The sequence below is a fragment of the Hoplias malabaricus genome, chromosome 6, assembly GCF_029633855.1.
Source record: "Hoplias malabaricus isolate fHopMal1 chromosome 6, fHopMal1.hap1, whole genome shotgun sequence".
NCBI classification, from domain to species: domain Eukaryota; kingdom Metazoa; phylum Chordata; class Actinopteri; order Characiformes; family Erythrinidae; genus Hoplias; species Hoplias malabaricus.
This window is the reverse complement of record NC_089805.1, coordinates 27,898,848-27,924,366: the sequence shown is the minus strand read 5'-3', so window position 1 is coordinate 27,924,366 and position 25,519 is coordinate 27,898,848. Positions and strand designations below refer to the sequence as shown.

Below are 25,519 nucleotides of genomic sequence, written 5' to 3'. Positions count from 1 at the left end.
GGCACACTATGTTCCCCTACAGGTAATACTCATTATCTGGGGACATGAGCATCCAGCACTATGTAATATATTGTAGTTTTTCATAAGTTTGTGTTTACTTTTTGTGCTCTGTTCATTGGCTGTTGAAGGGACTCATTCAGCCTTGATTTATTGAGTGAATCGGTTCACAAATTGAAACTGGACAAATTGCACAACATGAATTGTGGGGGTAGGGGGAGGCTGGTGGATGATATTGTCATCCACTGTAAAGCACTGCAGGAAACCGTGCAAAACTTGAACCAGTTTTGTGGTGTAACGTATCTTTGCACTTGACATGATACAACACGGAAATGGAGACTATAATCCACTCTAATCTAATCTTACATCAGATAAACCTAGCTTTCTTGGCCGTCCTGTGGAGCAAATATAGTACATAAAATACAGACTGTGGCTATCCATATTAAAATGAACCACAGCCAGCCAGACAGTAGAGACTCCATTTAAGCCATGCATGCTTGGGTGGAATCTGCTAACAAACGTTCACAAAGGGATTTATTTTTATTTTAATGCTCTGCCCACAGCTGTTCAGCATCTGCAGAGAGCCCACTGGACATCTTTTTTTATGAACCAGACACATGCACAAACATAATTTGTTGCTGCACCCTCAAATATTATTAGCACCTGACAATCAGTCATTTTAATTGGAGGCATCACACACAAACGATACAGATGATGGAACTGCAAATTCTGTGATAGTTTGCATCTAAAAGTAACAATCTTGGAGGTCAGGCTAATCTGGGAGATTTCATTTTCTTGTGGTGAGTAATGTGAAAACTGTTGTGCCACAAGATAAGCACAGTGTAATAGGTTGTGCCCCTGGAATATGCACATTATAATGAGAAAATAACCATACAAGCTCTCCGCCACCTTTGGTGCCAGTGAATAGATATGCGGTGTACAGAGCGCTAATGAGGACCCAGCGCGCTGCTCGGCTGAATGGGAAGCACAAAGACAGGGCTGGCAAACCCAAACACCTGCAGTCTACTCTTCAAGGCCCTCGACGCTCCGGAGGACATTGGCTTGACAACAGATGAGCACGGATGGATGGACAAACACCTTGCAGAGCTTAATGACCATGGCCCCCACCCTCCCCCTCACCCCTGAATAAAGCATCATTATTCAATATGAGAACACTCAGGGATGCAACCACAAATTCAGAACCACAGCTGCAAAAGAACTTCAGCCTTGAGGACCAATGGAAAAGCACACCGTCCGTATGAGAGGTAAATTTAAAATACGCACCAGAAATAAATTATATCTACAGCCACAGAATGAATGCTGCTACATTCTGAAATGTTTTTTGCAAGAGGTTTATATTCCCAGCTGTATGTTGTATGCCTTCCCCCTATCCATTTGCCTGGGGAGTCATGATATCAATTGTTATGCAGCAAGTTTCTTGCTCAGTACGTTTGCATGTATCCCACCTGTATGATCAACTGAAAACTCTGAAAAAAAAGGCTTAGACTGAAATATACAGGAAGCAATTCTTCTGGTATTGCCTTTATATATATAAATATATATATGAATATAATTCAATATCAATATATATCCCAATATAAAAGGGTTCAATAACAATACTAATTTTTAAAACACATTTGCAATATTTCAGTATGTATTATTTACAGCATTTGCGAATGACTGGCACTGCCATCAGTTTATTGCACATCATTTTAAGCTTAAAAATACAAATATTGACAAAGCCAAGAGGCTATTGTTTGATGGTGATATAATGTTGCTTTCAATTCTTGACAGTTTTTCTGTGGCTTTTTTATTGTACATACCGAAAACAGAATTATATCATATTGACCAAAAGTAAAAATTCATTTGATATAAATTTTGGCCATATTGTCCTGCTTTACTCTGAAGCAAGAATAATACAACAGAATAGCTAAACACTTATACATACATAGCAAAAGTTGTGAGGTGCTGACTATTAAATAAAAATGACATAATGATTTTTAATACAGAAACTACAAAAATATATTCCTCACCACTTCCCTCTAAAGGTGTTATTTAAAAATGTTAAAAACATCACATAAAGATACATCACACACCACTGCCTGATTCCCAGAGCCAAAATATTTTATTTACATCAACCCCATGTTGTATCCTTTTAAATTCTTTCCTTAATTTACATGTATTTTGCCTTAACCCAACATATGAACACCCAACCTATATTCTGCTGATGAAAGCAAATGATTGTAAGAGCTGGAATCTGTGGACAATTTGCTCGGCTAAAATAAATGCAGCACTACAAATCAGGTAATTATGTAATCATTGTGACACATGAGTGAATCCCAAATGGATCTTTTACAAATTAAATGCACTATTTGGATGTAGAAAAGATTATCTCATTACCTATTAAGTGCTCTATATAGGAAATACAGAGCCATTTATGAATCAGCCTCAAATGAGATTGTCAGGAAACGTCCAGTGGTCTCTGTGACTTGACTCAGGAGTTAGGAGCAAATATACAACAAAAGTATGGACTATCTGAGATCCCCAAGGATTGGATTGGGGAATCACTGGAATAATTCCTCTTGGAATACATTAAAAAGCAGCTTTATTAAAAGCCTAGCACTCTCAGTGAGAGAAACATGGAAGTGCTAAAGCCCATGTCAGATTAAGCTGGGGTCCTCTGGAAGCTCTTTTCACTTAAAGCATCTGCTTCCATTATAGAGATGAGGAAGAGAGGGGAATGTAATAAACAGGTTTCTGTGGCAGCAGATTAATTACACCATTCAGAAGGCTTGCATGCTTCGACATAGTGCACTTGAGCTGGCCAAAGGCAAGGTTGTAGACATCCCTTCAATTAGATTCTACTTTTAGACTTGGTGCCCATGGGACAAACAACCAATGTCACTGCAGTAGAATCTGAAGTGCTGGAGTCTTACTGCAGGCCATGCGGTTCCATAAAGTACATGAGTGTAAGTGTTTGATAAATTAATCACAGAGAACATTCGAGGGTGTTACTGTAAACACCAAGGTTTTTGGAGACTGCTCTATGCAACAACAAAGCAAGGCAATGTCTTCACACAGGTATCGGCTAATCTATGTGGTGTCATCTTTGATATCTTAGCGCTGTTAGGTCCATTCTATTCTAATCACGCATGGTGATAATGGCAATTGTGGAACCAAATTAGCTTTGAAAAGATTGGTAATAAAAGATGCCAACTCTTATTTGCTAGAACTGTTTGCAATACCTGGAGATTGTTAGGAAAAACAACACTGATGTTTCTGACAAGCACAAATGATGCAATGGCCATCTGTACGTGGAACAGTCCTTCAGTTGGCAGTTTGTAAAGGGTACTGTGTCCCTGGTACAGCCCAACTCTGGCCAGGATTTTCACAGAGCAAAGGCAGTACCAAAAGCAAACATTTCAGAGGAGACATTGCCCTTTTGATGTGTTTCTCCACTTGTCCTCTGAACACATAGAGCACACTCAACAGATCAACAGCCTTTACAGGCTTGACATAAGGGGTGGGGAAAATGAAGATTAAACAGGTTAAACAGACCACATATGGCACAATCCCATAATCGACAGCACCCGGCGGTGGTTACTCAGCAGTTGTGTTTACTGAAATACAAAGAGACACCACAGGGAGAAATAAGTCTTGAAGCAGCCAAAGCATTAGAGGTTCCTTCTCTCCAAAGGTGGAAAGATATTACCCTACCTGTGGCTATACATTTTTTTTTCAGTTCTCAAGATGCATGGAGAGTGGAGAGATAAATATGTTAAGCCTCTTAAAATTGAGACTGTCAAGTTTTTCATCCAATATATTTGAAACCCATTTCTCCCTTCTACCATAGGTAGTGTATTTGATCCGTGAAGGACCAAAGTGTCTGTGGCTATATGTTGTAACCCTGTAAAATGCAGCCTGAGTAGTAACAAAAAGGAACCTAATTAGAGAAATTGGGTTCTGGGGTGCAGTGCTGGACCTTGATGGATCAAACTGAGTACCCAGTCCTTGAGCAAAGCCTGTGCTTTCTCACAGAAGCTGGTAAATGAAAATAGCCAGAGGGTTAGTAAGCCATAAAACAGCAATTTGTTAATCCATAAAACACTTATTTCTGAGCAATATAAACTGGAATATTCCTCCAGGTGCCTGCCAGCTTTGAAGTACCACATTCATTGCCTCTCATTTCACTGGCTGCAATGTATTTGTGTGTTTTAATTCCCCGACCCTCACACCAAAAACACAATTCATGACCCCCATACACATACACACATGCCTTAATTGTAACACTTCCTCTCTGTAATGTGTTGATGTCGCCATTTCATTCAGACATGTCTTTTTTTTTTTGTCAAATAGCCCTCACGTTTCAAGACCACAGGGCGAAAGCACATAATAACCCACACGCTCAAACAACACAAACCTTTGCCCCTGGATATTATTACTTTTAGTGAAGAGCTGCCAATCCAAACCTCAACCTCAGCCAAATAGCTGGCTACCACTTCTGTGACGACCAGCTTCTCAGTATTATGTCAGGTTTTCCGAGGCCACATTCAAAACAGCGTCCAGAAAAGCAAACATCTCATCTCTTTGAATTTGTGTCAGACTCTCCTTGCTGAACTTGAATGTGTAGATCATGAAAAACCAAGAATTCTCATCACACAGGGCCAAGAAAATCACAGCACCACCAACTCAACTGACATGAACAACCAACATTTTCAGGACCCCACAAGTGTCCCCAAATCCTTGTGGGATCGGTTGATACCCCCATGACAATAACACCTAGTGGGCTAGTGGACAGTGAGTGCAGACTGAGACAAAATATAGCCCTGAAGTCCCTCAACACTCTGGTACCACAGTCTTGGTGAGAAAAGCAAGTGCACCATCTCACTCTCTCTCACTGACTTTTCCTCTACGAGTTTGTCGCCTCATCGTGTGCCTGCCAGCTCCTACTCTCAGCCACACTATTTATAGGTTATCAGATGTGTCACCTCTCACATTCTACACGTCCTCTCCTTTTCATCACTTGGCTCTCTCAGGGCCCTGAACACACTGCCTTCTGCCATCAACTAGACTACAAGAGCCAGCACCATCTAACTGTTACGTGCATCAGCTTATCAGAATCCAGAGATTATTTTAGAGAAGCCTGGAAAACGATGGAGACTCAAGTCCATAGATTTATAACCATTGTTGTTTTACGCTACTTTACAGATAAGCTAAAACCAATGCACATGACCTACATAATAGGCAATGACTAACAGGCTAATAAAAGATGAAATCATTAACTCATTCAACTTCATCTTGCTCAGGGTAACAGTGGCTCTGGGGCCCATCTGGAATTTGTTCTGTGGAGGAAAGTAGAGCACCTGGGGGAAACCCACACTCATAGAAGGAGAGCACACCAAACTTCTCACAGACAGTCACTCGAGGCTGGGATTGAACCCACAAGCCCAGAAATCTGGAGCTGTGTGATAGCAACACTACCTGCTGCAACACTATTATTATTAATACTATCTGTACAATGAAATTAGTTGTGTATTAGATATTTCTCACAAATCTGTCAAAAATCTCCCACATCAGCAACATTTTAGAAAATATCTATGTTTGCACATGGACCCAGCATTCAGAGAGATTTAGATGACATTTCCAATCCTGCACCGTGTGGGTACACTAAACGTAAGTACAATAAACATAATCTCCAAATATACATTGTCATGTCATGATTATGAATTGTTTGAAAATGTAAGGAAATGAAACGTCACACCATAACTACTTTTTTTTACTCTGCAACCGCATTAAGTGAATCCTTTCAGATGAAATCAACATGCAACATCATTAGATTGTATTTTTTTAAGAGATCAAATTCAGAAGGATTTTCAGATAACTCAGGACCCATTGTTCTGAGGCTGCAGGCTAGACTTTGACACACAGCACTGTCATACTAGTGTTCAGTTTTATACTCTCCTCCACAATCTTCACGACTGTGCTACTTTTTTTGGGCCAGAGATTTTGTTTTAGCATGGATATAAAAGAAGATCCTGCTGCTTATTCCTCAAACTTCAAGCTCCCCTATCTAAGCTGACAATACAACGGCTCTGCTCCTCAATTAAACCTTGACATAAGGGCTGCCTGTCAACGATAAACCCCTCCATCTTCAATCACGAGGGAAGCCACCTCCATGCTATTGTACAGTAAAAAAGAGCACCAATTCACTCAAGACAGGGGCCATGACAGTTTCAAGAACAGGTCCTTGTTCCCATTTGTTGCGCATCATCAAAGGAGCTGGAATCAAAGCGGCCACAGTGGCAGTCCCTTCTAATTACACTGTTATTGAATTCACATTGCACTACTGTACAGCTGGAGCCGTTATGCTCAAGGCCAGCGTCTACAGCACTGTAAAGAATCTGTACCAGCCCCATCATCTGAACTACAGTTTACACCAACACACATATTCATACTTACCAAAGAAAAGAAAAGGACCAAATGCAACACACATGCATGCTTCAGATGGAGACAGAGGGTGGCAGTGAAATATCGAGCACCTGAAGGAGTGAGCAAACACAATCTCGTCACCCTAAGATGCATGGCTCCTGACAACAGAGATGCCATTATGTCTGCATAATGGGGAAATGACTTTCCTCATCATCCCAGATAGGCTTCCTCGCCCCAGCATGGGAAAATATCAGACAGTAAAGTTCAAGGATGCAGTAGCCCTGAAAATAGGCTGGTCTGTGAATTCTGAATCTAAACAATTTCTGCTATGCACAACGTTGAACTGGTCCCACCAAGCCAACTGGACTTAAGACTTACAACATCAACATACCAGAGGCTTGTCAATTCTCTTTTAGGTTGGGGCAAGTTTAAACTATATGGTCACTTTTTATTCATCAGAAAATCAATGAGAAGAAGGAGCTTGAGGGGACAAGGATAGTGGGTAGGTCACAAGGATACCTGAACCTTACAAGGAGACTCTGGAGAGACGTGAGCACCTAGATCAAATCTGATCATCTCTCACTCTCTCTCTCTCTCTCTCTCTCTCTCTCTCTCTCTCTCTCTCACTCCCTCTCTCGCTCACGCACACACACACACACACACACACATATCAGGCATATTCAAGTATTCAAGTACTGTTCTCTGGGGCTTATCACTTAATTAAAATATCTTGAGTACAGATTTATTATATTACTATTTCGATTGTAAATAATTAGAATTTGCATTTTAATGAAATGTTACTTTAAATAAATTTGAGTTTTAACCTATTCTAAAGCATTCTTAATGCATTAAGCAGTAATTAAAATTAGAACAGCACAGCTGTATTACTGCCCTTTCATTTTTTAGGTTTAATAATTTTACCTCCCTCACAATTATGGTCAGGTTGTTTTCCGGTCACAATCAAAAAGAGCTTCACAAAGCTGTTGGTTCTGTAGAGCTCCAGCTCTCTCTGTTCAGCCTTGTTGTTCATCTCCACTACAGCCTTGCTCCTGCATTCTACTCCACCTAGTCCACACAGGCTGCTGTCCCATTTGTCATTAATTACATCACTTAGCCATAATCAGTTTGTCTCTTGCGTTTAATTGACCTTGCAATTTTAGGTGAACACTAGCACCAAGCTGTTTACCTATACACGAATGCGAGGCAAACTTATTAGCCATGATGTACTTTTACCTTCCGCCACATATTAGCCTGTGTTTCATTAGTGGAATTTTCATTTTGCTGATTACACCACAACTGCAATCAGTCAAACACCCATGCCATCCTTCAGCTGGAGCTGAGGAAACAAAATGTGAAGCCTAGTGGCTGTCCTTTTCGGGTTCATTTGATGCAAATGTCATTTTGAATTCTTTTTCAAAGGTAGGCACTGAAATCCCTCCACTTGAAGGTTTGCTTTACATGAGATTTTTTTACCCTTTTTTTCAGGTTTAGTAATTGTTGCTTTCATTGTGCTAATGACTGTCAAATCAACATGGCTTGTGCAGGGAAAAGTGCTATTTCTCTGAGACAAGGGTAGAAATATCACTAAGTCACATTGGCTTGGAGGAAGGCAAAGAGAGTGCAGCTGCTTGCTTCATTTGTTTGATAATGTATTACAATAAGCACTCTGGCATGCATGCATGTTGTTCCTACATAAAGTGCACATACTGTCTGGCTTTGTTTGAATTACACAAAATTACAGTAATCAGACCAATCATATTCTCCCCGTATCTTACAGCCCAAAAAGCCCAAGCTGTAAAGCACAATGCTTACGGACAAGGAAGGAGGACCGATCACCACATAAATGTTAACTGAATGGATATATCTAATGCATGGAACCAGTAAGAGAACACAGTAAAACATTTGCAGTGTCTCATGTCTCCTGCTAACCAATGGCAATGAGACCATTTGTATGATCATGTCAGACTGCTCAGTGTCCTAATCACTATTTATGACCCATAGTCATAATTGGTGATTATCAATTACTGAGACCTGCAGAATATTTATTAAGCCATGTTAACATTTTAATGACATGGATCTGACAGCCAACACCAAAAACATAACTGGCGTTACACAGGCAGTGAGGTGTGAAGAGGAGCAGTGGTTTGCTATTTTTGCACATTAAGAGAAAGCAATTACGTCTTCCAGTAGGCATGATTAAGCTGATCATCATAGCCACACCAATAAGCACTAATATATGGACAGGACTTTGAATTAAAAACCAGCTGACCCAGCAATACTTCACCATCCTCTGCCATTACAATCAATGCTGTTAAAGCTCCCTGATGAAAAATCATTCCCTGAAATACCATGCCATGCATTAATCTGTTGGCATTTATGGAAAGACTAGATTTAAGAAATACATTTAATATATTTGAGGACCAATACCACACAATTGTACCATTTGTGATATCAGAAATGTATGTAGATATTAAAAGACATGCTGTTTTTATATTTAATAACAGCTACTGGAAACAACTGAAAGAAAACTGTGTTCTGATATTTTTTGACCTTGGGTGAGTTTGGTTTATTTGAAATAGTTTCAAATCACAATCTGTGTAAATTGTGTTTTTTTCTGAGGTTTTCAAGCTTCTTTTATCACTTTTATGCAGAAGAAGAAATTTTTCATTCTGACTTGAATTTGATGAAATTTGACTGTGCAGCCTTGCTTTGTAAACAGAAATAAACACCCTTCGGATCGTTGTGTTTTCTTGACAGTAATGCAGTTAGAAATCATATCAGAAATGCAGATATGTACCTGTTGATAGAGAACATGAATCAAATATACATTGTATTATTAACTATTTTATTACATGTGTAGAATAGCTAAACATCAAACATTTAAAGGGTTAATGAATTTTTATCATCTATATATCATAAGTAGAAATAATACCAGCATGTCCGTTTCCTAGGCCTTTCCTAAACAATACAATACAATACAATTTTATTGTCAGAGTTCTCTGAAATTTGTCTTGCGTCCCACATTGGCTCTTTTACAAGTACAATACCTTACACACCACATATGCAAACAACACAAATTTCATAACTAATATCTTACTGGCTGAACAAAACCAACTGTTAATTTTTCATTCGAGTGTGGGTGAACTATAAACTTTATTAAGGATATTTCATATTACCACTTTTTTAATATTGCTCTAATTATATTTAAAATTTAAATCCTCTTGTCGATGTGTTCATGTGCTGTCATAACCATCAGTAGGGTCTGATTTACTGGATAAAACTTTTGATTGTGTTTAATTACTTTAATTTTTTGGCCTCAATTTGGACCTTGAAATGTTAAAGAGAATAATAAATGGAAAATTAAGACCACAGAAATATGAACATCTTAATTATTCAAGTCCTGAAAGTTTCAACCTTATTCTGTGTTTTGAATGTGATACGGAGCGTGTGAGTTGCTGTGGCATCAGGCTCTTGCCCTTCAAGCTGATTACATGTGAATAACTAAATGAAAATATGGTCCCTCTTAGTTTCTAGCTGCCATGAAGATGTCATGAGGTTCAAGGAAGGTCATTATACCTGGCATGGTGGTCACAAATCAGCCACCTGCAGCAACTATGCCTGCCGGCCACTGCAGCTGCTGGGCATGCTCACACATCCCCACCCCCACCAACATCAGCCTCCTTTTCATACAGCTCCATCACGGCAGGATGACTTTTATGAGGGGAGAGATCATTACTGAAATCATCACTCTGTGTGCACGTGATAGAAGCAGTGGAATTTCATGGAACCCATGCCTGGCAAAATGTCTGTTTCCGCGCTAAACAATATAACAAAAGCTGGGCAAAGTGAAAGTCAGGAATTTACAGTCCAGCAGGATGACTAACTCCACCATTGTTTGACACCGTTTCACTTTATTGGCAGCGGAATAATTATGTTGGCTTTTCCAGCTTACAGTTCATTGGTTTAATCTTTTCCGTCATATTTCTGGATCAGCTTAAGCTCCTATGTAAAGACAGAGGCCTGTTCCACCTCAGGTTGCTATATTTGGAATTTCTAGCACTCATGGTTTTTCCATAGCTTTCAAGGTCCCAAAAAAAATCCCACTGACTCACATGGCAAAAGCCAAAGGTTCTGAAGCAGAACATTCTCCACACAGCTACTGAAACTGTCATGATGTAACCTTTTACATTTTTACTACTGCATCTCACCAATTAATGGTTCACCTATAACCGTTCTTTTCATACAGACAGTGCCTGAATAATCAGATTACAATGTTTATCTGCCTATATATTTAACTGTTATCTGCCCAAAGACTTCAGTTCAGACTTAAATTGCTTTAGCACCAGATAAAAAAAAAAAAAACACAACACAACACATACACACACATACACACATGTCAGCTGCTCATGAATCAAAGCTACCTTCAAAAGATTAAATGCAGAAAAGAAAAAGAAGCAAAACTTGCTATGCTTGTACACTTTAAAAATCTGAACAAAAACACCCAACTTCACTTATGTTCCGTAGAGCTTAGGAGAACAGGAAACCAGGCCAGATTTTGGAGTGCCACATTGATGTCTTTTGAGCATCAGAAAGATTTCCACTCCATGGAGGGAACCATTACTGCAAAGGATGAAGAAAATGGAGTGCACTCATTCAAAGTACTAATTTCCTCAAGAGAACTGGAGAGAAAAATGCAGCCAAGCCTTTAAGAAAAGCCTGTGCAAGCCACTTTTTTTCACACAACCCTGTTGAGTTTCATGCTATTATGTTGTATTGTACCATTCCTTCCACCCAAAGGAACGTCTCTCTTTTGATAACATCACACTGTAAAGCTGAGCACTCCAGTCATTTCAGGCACATGTTGGCATAGATCATTTGTGCAAATCTATGGCAAATCTATGCACGTTGGGATTCTAGGCACGGTGCATGTTTGCATAGAGGCAATGTGGAGATGTAAATGATGTCGTCATTTCGCTGGGTACAGATGACAGATTGCTTCTGGAGTCCCGGGGTCATATTTTAAAGAGGGGAGTAAAGATTACAGTGCCACTGATCCAGAAGTGGAGGAATATGCTGAATGTGTAAAATATTTATTCCACTCTCAGCCTGAGCACTTGGCAGGGTGTCGAGTATTTATGGCCTTTCTTTTCAAATAGGAATGTGAAAGCCTGAGCCCATAAGAGCTCCCTGGAATTCCACTATTCATGCAATTAAATCAGCTTTTAATGTGATTCCCCTACAAACTCGGCATGTGATTTCATCTCATCCACCAAAGCACATCTCTGGAAAGCTTCAACAGGTGCTTCCTCTCCCTGTTAGATTCCACACTGACCTCCTGGCCTGTTGGTCAACAGAGAAACTCTAACAGATAACCAGCATAGTGTTGGCGAAACTAAACCCTGGCTCTCACGCTAAGCTCAACATGGGTTCACATTCAAACAAAAACACTCGTTCATCTGCACAGCTATCAGTGACATTGCACATTAAGCTGGGGGAAAAACAAGAACACTGCTCCTACTTATCTTCAAATAGACATAAAAATAGTAAGAGAAAATATATGTTTTTGATAATATTCAATTGTTAACATCAGCATCTAAAAGCTGAATAAAACTGTTGAGAAGAGAAGAAAATGTAGTGGCTGAAAATGTGAGCGATTTGGCCTTTGTGATCAATAACTGTGTAGGCGAGCATGCAGTATGGAACACTAGCATAAAATTGCTTCCGTGATTTATTTTCCTGTCTTCTACTCTGGGAGAGTAAAAACCTCTATGTGGTGGGCAGCATTACACAGTACATGCCAAACTTTTGTCACATAAAACCATTTAAATCATGCCCCGTTATTTGAACTTTTAATCCAATAATAAAATACATTTAAAGATCAGTTTGCTTCTGAGAAGTGTTTCCAAGTTCTAGGCCTGAATGACACTGCACTGTGTAGTGGTCATTCTTGTTATAATACACCTGTTTCATCTAACCATAAGCTAATTGCCCTGCTTTTCATGAGCTGAATCTGATAATGCATAAAACAATGCAGTGCTATGGTCCTTCAGGATTTTTTACCTGAACTCCCTGAACTCAAGAGTCTTTCATAACTCATTCACTCACAGACACCCCACCTAGCTGGTCAGCCTAGCAGAGACTTTTGCCATTTGAATCTGAATGACTGACTTGCCTTCGTAAAACATGCACGCATGAGGATTGGGTCATGGGATTTATGGGTTTGCATAATGAATGAGGCAATGGAGTATCTGGTGGAGCAGGCAGGACATAGCGACTTGTAATCACATCAAATATAGTAGTGATGGGTCCCCAGGACAGCCAGAAAACTGTAGTTGGGGAACTGTGAATGTGATAAGGAACTGTTTCATGACACCTGTGAGTTTAATTTACTCAATTTTTACGTAACATTTCTCCCTGTAGCAGATATTAAACATTGGACTAATAACATAAATTGCAATGAGTTTAATATTGAGTTAATAATCTTATTTTAAAATTACTTTTACAACCTCCCTGCAGCTTTGCACCAATTACACCAATCAAAACTTCTTTTTTTTTTTTTATCTGTGCTTCGTCTGGGAAATGGTTGGACTATCAAAGCTGCATGTCAAAAGTGAAGTTGGAAACAAAATACCAGGCAAAACAAGTCTCTAGAGTTTTAGAGCTTAAAGTTCATTGCTGACAAAATTCTCAGCCTGATACCTGGCTAAACTACAGAGCATCTCCACTCCCCTTTCAACATATTACAAGCAGTCTGGACTATTTACAGAAGGCCCTGTTTTATTTATTTATTTTTTTCTTATAAACATTAATCCACAGCACAATGTTTGTTCCAGCTCATATCTGAGGAGAGGATGACAAGGTTAACCACAATATCAAGGTGAGGTTTTGTCAACTAAAAACAATGTACAATGAAAATTATGTACATTTCAACAAATAGTTATTATTAGCACAATTACAGCATTGAATCCAATAATATTGGAGTCTAAGTTCTGTTATAATATTCTACATGTGAGCGTTCACATGGACTAACCAAAAAGTATTTAGCTCAGACTGCATATACCAATGATCTCATCCAGTGGTCCTCTCCACTTTTTAATTGAAAATTGAAAACCAAAATATTGTCCTATCTTAGAGCAAATATATATATATATATATATAGTTACTACTTATGTTAAAGTCAATGTTATATAAACACATTAACCGGATAATCTTATAACGTCATTAAAACATTTTCATATTTATTCCCAGACACTTTCCCCAGGGATTATATTATCAAGCTATGTTTATATTAGACAATGACTGCTTTTCTTGCCATATTCCTCAGCACTGCATGGTTCTGTTGGCCATGTGGGCATTTTTCAGTACATTATTAGGTGAGCACAAACCAGAACCTGACGAGCCTGAAAATGTTCTTCGTAACAAGTGTTATTCAGACTTATTTACAAATGTTTTCACTGACCAATTTCATTATATTTTGTAAATAAGTACACAGTTAAAATTTGATGCTGGAAAAACACTTAAAAAATTGTGAAAGTGGCATGTTTACCACTGTGTTACATCAACTTTCCATTCATTTACACGTCTATACACATTTATTTAATCATCTGATATGGTAACACTGTTGTAGAACATGCAGAATGAGACCAGGCATTATCTTGCTGAAAGAACATGGATGTTGCAGGACAAGATGTTTCAATGATGTTACATCTTATATCACTCTAAAAACCCAGAATACACCTTCACATCAATAATATCCCCACACATATATGCAATTCACCCTTGCAGTGGGAACTGATACACCCCCATACCATGATCTATGTTGGCTGTTGCACCTTTCACTGACAAAAGTTTGGATAATTCCTTTCATCTTTGGCACAGAAAAAAATACACTTCCAGTAAAGTTGGGACACTTGCTAAAATTGCAATTAAAACTGAAATCTGTTATTTATTATTCAGTTGAACACTTATTTTGCAGGCAATAGGACAAAGAAAAGATTATCAGTGATTTAAATGGCCAAGTTAATTCTATGTATTATATATAAACAAATGTATAAAGTAATGGCTACAACCCACTTGCACAAAAATGTTTGGACAGAGGATTGTTTACCACTGAGCCTCACCACCTTTACTTTTAATTAAATCAAATATTTGGCTATTCGGATATACGTTCTTTGGTATTCGGTTTTAATTTTAAGATTCAGATATAAGGTTTTTTTTAATATATATATATATATATATATATATATATAAATGTGACTACTGATAAAGGCAGTGCTCCACACCCATATTCAAGCTGTACAGCAGTTTAAAAAAACAAAACGCTCTCCTCCCCCCAGCACTCCACCAGTATGCAGCTTCATCTATGTAAAAGTCCTGAATGAAGCGTAAAACGGCCTAACACCCTACAGCAACCTACTTACAATGTGAGCGTGACATGAAGCTACAGTTCATTCTGTCAGCTTTATACCTGGAATAAGAGCACCTCCACAAAGCTCTGGTTAACTCATGTATACTCTGAGTCCCTTAGCGGCACTGTGTATGCCTGAGTTAGCGAGTGGAACCGCAGGATTTAAAAGCAGGCTTCGATTTTCTAAAAGAAAAAAGTAGTAGTAGTAAATGTGTGGTGATCTACTGTTTTCAGATAGTCTCCTTGATTTTATGAATTTGTTAAATCAACAGCACACTTGATACATCATCATAAGTATTAATTACCTGTTAAATTAGGTACTAAATAATAACCTTAAATAAAAGTGGACTGACATGGAGAGTGTACTGCAATAATGTTATTGGGTCTCTTTTTTTAATCCTCAGATTAGAGGTCAGATAAATAGGTTTTTAAATCTAATTTTCTCAGGTGCTTAAAACCTTTGAGTTTATGTACTACTGACAGGTGAAGCAAAAACACGGATTAATTTTACTGTTATTATTATCATTAAATACGCATAACTCTGTTTTTGAAACTTATGTGTTGGAACCACAACAAATAGGCAAGCAAAATGGACCAAGCTTCTTTGACGAGGACCAAACTGTGATAGCTAGATGACTTCATCAGAACATCTCCAAAACTGCAGGCCTTGTGGTGTGTTCTCAGTATGCACTGATTAGTACCTACAAAAAGATGTCCAAGAAAGAACAACCGATGAACCGAGGAGGGTTATGGTCACCCAAGGCTCATTAATGAGCAAACGCTAACCAATCGAGTCTGAACTCAAAAGAAAAGTTTCTTCAGCACATATTGCTGAAAAACTTAATTCTGGCCATAACAGAAAGGTCAGATCACAAAGTTTGTTGCATATGTGGATGTGAAACCACAAACTGTTCAGAGTGAACATGCAGATCATTTTCCTCCACCAAATGTTATGATATTAGTCACATGAGTATTAAATTTGGACCACAGATCAATGGAAGAGGTAGTGCTGGGCGATATGAGTGCAAACCAATATCACGATTAATTGTACATTTTACCATGATTATGATTAATTAACGATTATTTTGTTTTTGTATTTTTGAACACCATAGTTCAGTGACAGACTTGTACTGTAAATATGCTCCACTATTAATGCTGGGATACTTTTTATAATGTTTCTGGGAGCCTGTTCCTCTCTTGTTTTTGTAGCACTGTTTATGTTTTGTGTATGATTGTGCTTTGATTGCTGAAAGTGTATTTTCTCAGCGTTTACATTTTAGTTTTTGTTCAGTGCGGTCTTAATTATAGTCAAAACACAGCATGCCCAAACCACAGACGCTGTGTTTTTCTTTGGTACTAGCTGCTGGAGTTGCTTGGTCTGCCTTGGCATTTAGGTTGCTCCCATGTGGCAGATAGGGGCAGAATCACGTGGCTACAGCTTGGTGGCGTGGTTTTAAAGGGACAGTACATGAACACACAATGGGGACATAACAGAATAAAAAGAATCTATATCATCGATATAGACAATATTATGTCAATTATAAGTTCTGAATGTCAATTTCGATTAATTTTCGATTAATTCCCCAGCCCTAGGAAGAGGGTTGCCTGATCAGATCAGAATCATGATTTCTTTTATATTTTAAGCTGTTGTGTGTTCACCCTGTTTGGTCTGTTGTATTTTACACTGAAAATCTGTATTGAATTCACTTGTCAACAAAGTTTATACTATATACCAATGGTTCTCAAACTGGAGGGCCGCAGAAAAACATTAGAGGTTGTATGTCTTTTTTATAATATTCAGTTATGTCCATTTATCATTAACTTATTTGGCCATAACTTAAAAGGTAATACATTATATAAAAGTAATTATTATTTTAAAAAAGAATTATAATTTAAAAAAACGTTGTAAAAATACAGTCGTCCACAAGTATCCTTAGAACAGCGCCACATTGCTAGAAGCTACGGGAAAGTCAGCAAATGTTGTGGAAATGTCCAGCAAAATGGACAAGTTTCTGGTAAGACAAGGGCAGAAAGACAATTGTGCAGTGAAAGACAGTCCTATCTATCTCACTGAGGCAGGACATCTGCTAAGAATGCATAATTTTTTTTTGGGCACTTGCCATCCACAAATGGGGCCCACATATTAAAAAATATTTGAGAACCGCTGCTATATACAATTTATACATAATATGTGGATTTAATAAATCATGTACAAAAAAAATACACTTCATACGTTAATTGATAGCTTGTTTCAGAGCCAGTTGACAAAGAAAATTATAACACAGATAATGTAGGCCTTTTCGCTGCATGACATGAAGATTATTGAAAGAACACTTAATGGTTGATTAAGTTATTGATTACATTTTTTATCTTTTTAAAACCCCATTTACTGCCAACAGCTCATTTACAATCATGCAATCTACTACAAAGATGTGACAGTTCAGTGGCTATTAATGGTAATGTGGCCTGCCCATTATTTAGTGCCAAGAGGGGCTCACTTTTCATTCTGATGTGAAACATTTTGACGTCAAAATGAAGTCTTTGCTTGTTCATCCGGTGACACACGAGACAGCCAAGGGTTGAACCCCATTATCTATCCATCTATAAAGAGGAAATGAAACTTTCAAGAGGTAATATGTTTACATTATCTTTCTGGTGCCCTGGGGTTACTGAAAAACTATCTGGACTCAAAGTGAATGCTTTTGTAATCTGATTAACAAATTAGCATGTCCATATTGATGAGAAAATGGTTTTCTCTATTAATCTAAATATATGGCCTGCACCAGCACTCTGCAACCAACCTAAGTGTCATCCCTGGTCACAGCAATTACTCTGGTCCACAATTAACTGAAAATGCAATCAAAGTTTGGTGAAACAAAATCAAGAAAGTAAAATAATCACTTGCTAGCTGTTCTCACCCTAGGGAAAATAATTCATAGTTTCATTAACCTTTTCTGAAATAACACCACCAATGATTAACCTCATTTTAAGACACGCAGGAAAGACAAGGGAGGGAAAACAGAACCTCATATTAACCAGCTTAGGCATGGTTCCTCGTTCAGAAGAGTCACACTCATCAATTTAATTTACTAGATAGGAAGCCATATTTCAGCGCTGACATGAATTATGTGACATCTTTCACTTCGATTAGACTGCAACACGGGCCTTGCGAAATTCAATAGTTGCACATGCATTCTACATCCACTCAAATCAATCAGTTCGTTAAAAAGCCTCCTGTTTGAACACCCGACTACAAATCAATGGCCAAAAGAATGACAATCAAGAAATTACATGTAGCTGTGCTGTTGCATTTGCCTGGTGCTTCACACAATTACAACAACACAAATGTTTGAATCCCCCAAAGTGGGCAGAGGCAAATGTTTCCAATACGCAAGAGCCTACTGAAAAAGGAAAGATAGAGAGGAAAAAAGAAACCAGAAGTGCCTGCACTACACTGATTTGCACAGATGGTATGGCAATTAAATGCAAAGGTTTACAGTCAGGAATGAGTGGCATTGCTTTGCCTACTGGCAAAGCAAGCAGATGATGTACAGGGAATAGCATTTAAAAATGAACAAAACTACACAAAACTACAAAATCTACATAATTAGTGATTATTATTACAGACATAAACATTGTTAGTCATAGTTAGAATACTGTCCCTACAACAGCAGTGAACACAAGCACCTTTGTGTCCTGATGAAACTCTAGGTTTCTGGAAAGAAATCAGTTTCTCCCAATGACTAAATTTATCCCCATTTGTCACATCCTGGCACTTAGGCCAGCCCATGCCCTCTTGCCACAAAAATTGCATGAGCTCACAGCTCACAACTCATAAACTGGCAGCTACCATATTCCACTGACAAACAGCTATGTAAAGTTGGAAATCTAAGTGGTGGGGGGGGGGAGTTGTCTTGTATAACACTGAGCTTTTTATTCCCACATTGAATGAAATGAAAAGGTTAAAATGTCAACTGTATCCCAGTATGCAAGCTCTGATAACATGGTTGGCTCCTCAAATCAGATCAATACCAGCCAGTCCATTCCCAGAAGTGTGCTGGGAGTTCTCCAAATATCAAAAAGACCTTGACACAGAAGTCGTGGAATCTGCTGACCCTGCTTGCGCAAAAATTGGTTGAACATTCAGACACTATAGAAACTATAAAGTAATGCTGTTTATAGTCTACCATAGCATTAGTAGTGTTCTCAAAGGGTTCTGTTAAAAAATGCAAAGCCATGAACCTGTCAGGGCTGACCTGACTTTAGCTAACTGAAAAGAAGTGTGTATATAATTTTGAAAGAGATCTCAAGGTCTTTTCCACAGTGTTCAAAGTTAATCAGTAATCACTGTTGAGACGAGTGTAGACTTTGAAGTATAATTTCAGTGCACTCTCAATCATGTGTTAAAAAGTTACTAGAAAAGCATGAAGATGAATATTTACAGCATGTATCTGTACTAAACAGAGCAACTGGCAAAGTCTTTCAACATATATGGAACATACAACTATACACATGTTTAGTGAGTCTATGTTGGTTTTGTACCCAACTTTCTTATTGCAAAAAGAGCAACAAAGTTAAATCATGTTCCAAAACTTTTAAATACTTTAATAACTATCAGGCAATGTTTCACAAGTTTCACGTTTACAGCAAGCCCACTAATTTTAACTTGACCCCGGATGTCCAGTTTTATCATAAGCCTACTTTTTTCAAAGCTTAAGCTCATGGCTATGTTGGCTTGCTTCAAAACAGTGATGACTTCTACTATTCAAATTAGCCATTGATGTTAGCAACATCATTAAATCTGGGTAATGACCAGTCTTCAAAGTATTAAGAAACTGTAATATGGGATTTCCCCCAGACATTTCTTCTACATTAAAATGTGTAAAGAAACTAACTATGATGCTGTATCAATGCCATTATAAACATACAATATAAACATATGTAGTTCTGCAATGATACAATATTTTTTACGTTATGAGGCAACAGTTATCAATCCCATCTAGGCTTTGCGTCATGTACAGTTAAGCCATGGTAAACTGCACCTATAATTACAGTCTATGTTAAGCGTGACATCTCCGATCTCTTGCCCACATGTGTTTAGAGCTTAAAACGAAGGATGCCTGTTTGTGAGTCGAATTGAGAATATCCTTAAAATGATAATCACTGACACTAATTTTCTCTTGTCTTCAGAAGTGCAAATGACACATCTCAAGTGACAAAAATACATATATGGTGGGTGGAGATAGCTGGAGGCTGGATGTGCCTTTCTATTCATGCAGATTCAAGTAGCTTATTTTTAATCATTTATCCGTTTGATTACCAGGCAAAAATGACTCTAATCTGTGCAATATTGGGGGGGGTGGAATTTAAAAAATCCATTTAATGAGCCATGTTGTTTTGATTATTTTCAATAAAATCACTTGACAGAAGAATAAAAGAAGCCTGCCATCAATAATTATGCATGGCTGCTCATTTCTACACATGGCTTATTTGCAGATTATCATATCCTGCCTTTCTCTGTCAAATAAATCCAGTAAACACGATTCTGATGCAAACTTTGGAGGAAATCCAAGAGGAAGGCTTTTGAATACAGTATGTCAATGGACCTTTGCTTCTAAGGAAAGGTACCCATTTTCCAGGGACAACAGAGAATTTAGTTTAATGACTGGATAACTCAGCAAATAAATGCCTTCACTTTAATTAACCAAAGAGGTTTATTTTGGAAAAATGGTGTAATATCAGAGAGAAAAATGTTCCCTTCTCCCAGCTGCTGAACCTTCCACACAGCAAGAATTAAGAATTAATGTTAACACCTACAGCTTTCATTCAACACCAGCTGGACACAAATGAGTAGAGAAAAGAAGACTTGAGGCGCTTTGGTGTGGAGCCCCAAATTCAAATAGCAACAGATAGAAGACGTGGAAGGCAGAGACTGCCATCTGTGAGAACAGAAACCATCAGTGGTGCGCTGCCAGTCTGACCTAATGACTTTCTCTTTTTGTTAAATCTCTGAGGCCCCTTCGTCAACGCCACAGACGGCCAGTTCACACCACCATTATTATTAAAATCAAGAGAGAGGGTCAAACCCAGCAACACTGTCATTCATCTTTTTTGCCCATTTGTCACAGGGTCCAGAATAGGGCTGAGAGATTAACCGTTTTCATAGTGAAACCACTTTTTTTTTGAAAGAATTATATTTTCAAGTCACAGAGCTGCAGTCTGAAGCACGATAGCTATTAGGAGCTATACATTACTGTGGGATATTTAACAGAACAGAAATGAGCGTGTGAAGCGCCTGTAACTGGCAGTCTGGCACATTGTGCTCTCTAGCATTTAAGCCTCAAGCAAGAAAAAGTGGATGTGCTGGTCTTTAAATTAACAATCACCTGCATTTTTTATCAAACCTATTGTGTAGACCTTCCTCATAGACACAAGCACAAGTGAATCATTAAAAATACAAAACTGCACTACAGTTACACTGCATCTTTTTTATCGACACAAAAGTTTCCTTAAATATAGAACCTTTAAGATATTTATTCACTTCCCATTCCCAAACACGCCTTCCCAAAACCATTCAGCTCTAGCCCAAGAGGAAGCAGTTTGCCTTTCTGACTCATTCAATTTTCTCATTTATAGATTAAGTGGGAAGGGATATTCTTACCTTGTATCATAGCCTTGGACACGTGGACGTGGAGACAGAAGAACATCCACCAACTCCAGGCGCAGAGGGCAAACTTTCTCCCTCCGGTTCTCTGAGGGGAACTTCTTAACACCGTTTTCCCTCCTTCACGAGCAGCCGGGGAGACGCCGTGGCTCTGTGTGTCCTCTGTGTTTATCCAGTCCTCCATCTGCCTCTGCTCCTGGCTGAGACCCGGACTCGGAGTGCTGATTCCGCTCCTCTCGCCGTTTCCTCCGGACACTGAAGGACCGCGACTCGCTCCCATTTCTGAGTGTGAATGCAGTCACAGCGCGGGTGTCTCTTCTCTTCACCTCCTTCTCCTCCACCGCTTCACTCACTCCATGTGCTCAGCGGCGGCAGGGAAACTAAGCTTCACCGAGACTGGGAACTTGGTCCAGACTGACAGGCGCTGACTCACACTCAACAGGGGACAACAGTATCCGTAAAGGGTCGGTTAACGGAGCTCCAGCTAAGGTTCTTCGCTCTAGAACGAACAGAACCGGACTAGTTAGTGATAAAAGGTCCACGTAACGCTCTGCTCCGTCACTGCTCAACCTGCTCCAGTGTGGAGAATGTGATCCTCTGTTCATAAACACATCTCAACGCAGTCGAAAACTGGCCTAAATCTCTACAGAATCTTCCCTGCGCTCTCCTGCAGTTTTCTCATTCTCTCCTCCGTAAGAACTCCGTCATCCCCCGCCTAAGGAAGGCGGTTTTCTCCTGCCAGTGGAAAAGTTACACTATCCGTTTTATCCGCCAGTGCCAATGCAAGTCCCTTTAAATCCAGTCATGAAAGAAAATCATTATTCTCAATATCACTATTCCCCAGGCGCGTTTTCCTGCTCCCGTGTAAACCTGCGGCTCTTCCACGGTCGGCTCGAGCGGAGTTTCTGGCCTCTTTCAACACGTTGCAGGACTCCCCCCTCCTCCCCGCTATAATACAACACAAGTTGTGGTCTTACCTCACTCTATGGCACTACACAGAGCGCTCAGTTTTTTCTCCTTCGCATCACTCCTTCTCTTGCGTTTAGACAGTGGACCGAGCTCACCCGCGCACCGACCGTTAAAAAAAATCCAGAGAATGACGCGAGAACACTGACTGAACCGCTACCGAGCAGTTTCTCCGCCACTTTCTGTCTTTCAGCTAGAGTTTAAACGGAATACTCTCTTCACACAGAAGCCCATACGTGGCGAAAACGGACACACTTCTGTAAACGTGTTTTAAGCGCGTAAACTAAACAGTCTGAGCAACAGGCGAGTGCCGTAGGTCTCGGGAAGAATACCGGGTCCCGGAGAGCTCACAAAACTGAACAACGTAGACGCGCGCTCAAACTCGAATCCAGCAGGTTCTCTGCTGCTGTTATTTGTTCTCCACCCGTTTTCCGACAATCCCCGCCTTCCAGCGCTCCAATTGGTTGATAGTGAATAGATTTCTTTGGCATGATTGGCTAAAGTTCTCGAGTATAAACTCATAGCCAATCAAAAGGCAAGAGCCGAAGGTTTTGTAGGAAAACGGGTGAACAACAGTTTCAGAAGCGCCACTTGGCGTCAATACGCTAACTGCTATTACGTCGGTGAAGAAAATAGTCCCGGTACTCACCCCGAGTAACTGGCATTTATCTTTCTTATTCTTTACATGTTGTCGAAATATGTTGAAAGGAGACAGAATACGACGATAAACGTGGTTATCTGGGCATATTTGCAGATATAAAATTTAGCATTGGCCAATATGTCCATTAGCTATGTCCATGTCCAATCAGTCTCCTGCCCAAAATAGCTAAAGAAACAAGTCCAGAATTATAAAAACATATTTATCGTACATAAACAGTATTTATAGTATAGTATTAGATGATTAAAAAAATATATAAGAATAGTCATGGTGGTACCTGTCACTTGACTGACGTGTAGGTTGTCATTAAACCTTAGTTTTACATTAGTTTATCGGCTTATTATAAAAAGCACACACTCGCCGTTATGTTGTGTTTGTTTTAACAATGATAATGATATATGTATATATTCATTCATTATCTGTAACCGCTTATCCAATTCAAGGTCGCAGTGGGTCCAGAGCCTACCTGAAATCATTGGGCACAAGGCTGGAATACACCCTGGAGGGGGCGCCAGTCCTTCACAGGGCAACACACACACACTTTTGAGTCGCCAATCCACCTGCAACGTGTGTTTTTGGACTGTGGGAGGAAACTGGAGCACCCGGAGGAAACCCACGCAGACACAGGGAGAACACACCAACTCCTCACAGACAGTCACCCGGAGCGGGAATCGAACCCACAACCTCCAGGAGCTGTGTGACTGCGACACTACCTGCTACACCACCGTGCCGCCCCTATATGTATACCTTATTTGTCTGATTAATGTTTTTAAAAATGGCAATTAAGTTCAGATCTTCAATCTACAGTGATATGGTCCAGCCAAATATATACATTTTTGTGGCCAATATGTAAAATAGTTTAAGCAGAGGCACAGGGCAAAACTGTTTACCGTGTCTTCAAGAACTTTCTATTATAGGCACAAAATTCAACAAAACATTTGAGAGCTTTTATGTGATGGAAAAATAAAGTTGTGTATCACTCTTTAAAGAACTTTATATGAATGGTTCTAAATAGCACCAAAATTAATAGAACATTTTGAAATTGGTTTCATATAACAGGGCTTTCCAGAAAGTTTGCAAACCCCACACAAACTGTTGTGATATGTTTCCTTTTGCACATCTGATTCAACTGATTCATTATTTACACAGGCAGGAAAAGAAAACAAGGTCACCAGGACCTACTCAGCAAATTCACTGCTTTAACGCTTGTCAAAACTCTCACTGTTAATTGAACAATAATAGTGTTGATTTACCACTGATGAAATTGCTGTGTAGATTGGGATTTAACAGGGTTCATTTTGTTAAAGGTGTAGGCCAGATGGTCACAGGGTCAACACCAGTGCTGAACCCCATTTTTGTGAGTCATCAAAGAGTTATAAAATGAACATTGCACTAAAGAAAAAGAAGAAGTGCACAGTATTTTTGTACAGAAATGTATCTGAATCTGATACATCTGAAATAAACTTATTGTAACATAAATGCTTCTTATTTTGACTATTGGAAAAGATGCTGTGCATTAATCTCTAATATATATTCTCTGACATCAATTATTCAATATAGGCATATTTTCAGTGCTATGATGTTTTGTAGAAGAATGTTTCACTGTTTGAAAATAAAAAAATCATGTTCAACCAAATGCACAAAACAAATCTGTTGTATCATTAATACGTAATGTGCTTAACCTTGGGGTATCCCACTGCAGTGTTACATGAAAAAAAACCTCATTTCTCACAACATATTTCAGAGTCAGTGAGAGAAATTTGGCGTTGAGGTTACATACAAGTATGCAGGAGACAGACTGACATAAAAGACTGCTAATTTGCTAGATATTTGTAGTTGTATGCGAATGTGTTGTGACATGATTATCACTGTACAATTAACAAGAATCACAATGTTAAGGAAAGCTATGTTTATTAATTTATTGAAATAAAGGAGTTGTGTGTAGTATGTAATTAGCACAATTATCTCCTCATAAACTATATTAATTGTAATAAATATTTCATTTAATTTACTGTTATTGCATTGTCACAAGACCAGTATATTTACATAGGCATGACCTCCTACACAGCCTACAGGTTATATGTGAGATTCCCATTCATTCTTTTTTAATTAGTCATGCTCTAGTCCTTCATCAGTGGTCACAGGACACTGCCCACAAGTAGTTGTGATGTTGATGTTCACAGATTGCCTATTTAGTTCAAAGCAATCAAATCCCCACAGCAGGTTTCTGACTCCTTTCCAGAAGACTGCTGCAGAAATGGGGGGCAAACTCTCTACTGGTGCCCTTGATTTCAGAAAAAGGGATGTGTAAGTGCATAGTTTATATCTTTGTCATTCACTAAAAAACATTCCCTAAATAAACTTTCTACTGTGATTTGAATGATGGAACTTGGTGGGC

General features: G+C 38.9%; 1 protein-coding gene across 1 annotated transcript in view; it reads right to left on the bottom strand.

The window, feature by feature from the left end:
* Nucleotides 1-22,813, bottom strand: part of sdk1a (sidekick cell adhesion molecule 1a) — a 269,185-nt gene extending 246,372 nt beyond the window's left edge. The window contains exons 1-2 of the mRNA XM_066674238.1: nucleotides 22,475-22,813; nucleotides 21,495-21,996 (exon numbers count right to left, since the gene is read on the bottom strand). Of these exons, the coding sequence (XP_066530335.1) occupies nucleotides 21,495-21,777 (283 nt within the window). The 5' untranslated portion in view covers nucleotides 21,778-21,996; nucleotides 22,475-22,813. The remainder of the gene's footprint in view (nucleotides 1-21,494; nucleotides 21,997-22,474) is intronic.
* Nucleotides 22,814-25,519: the final 2,706 nt, after the last annotated feature.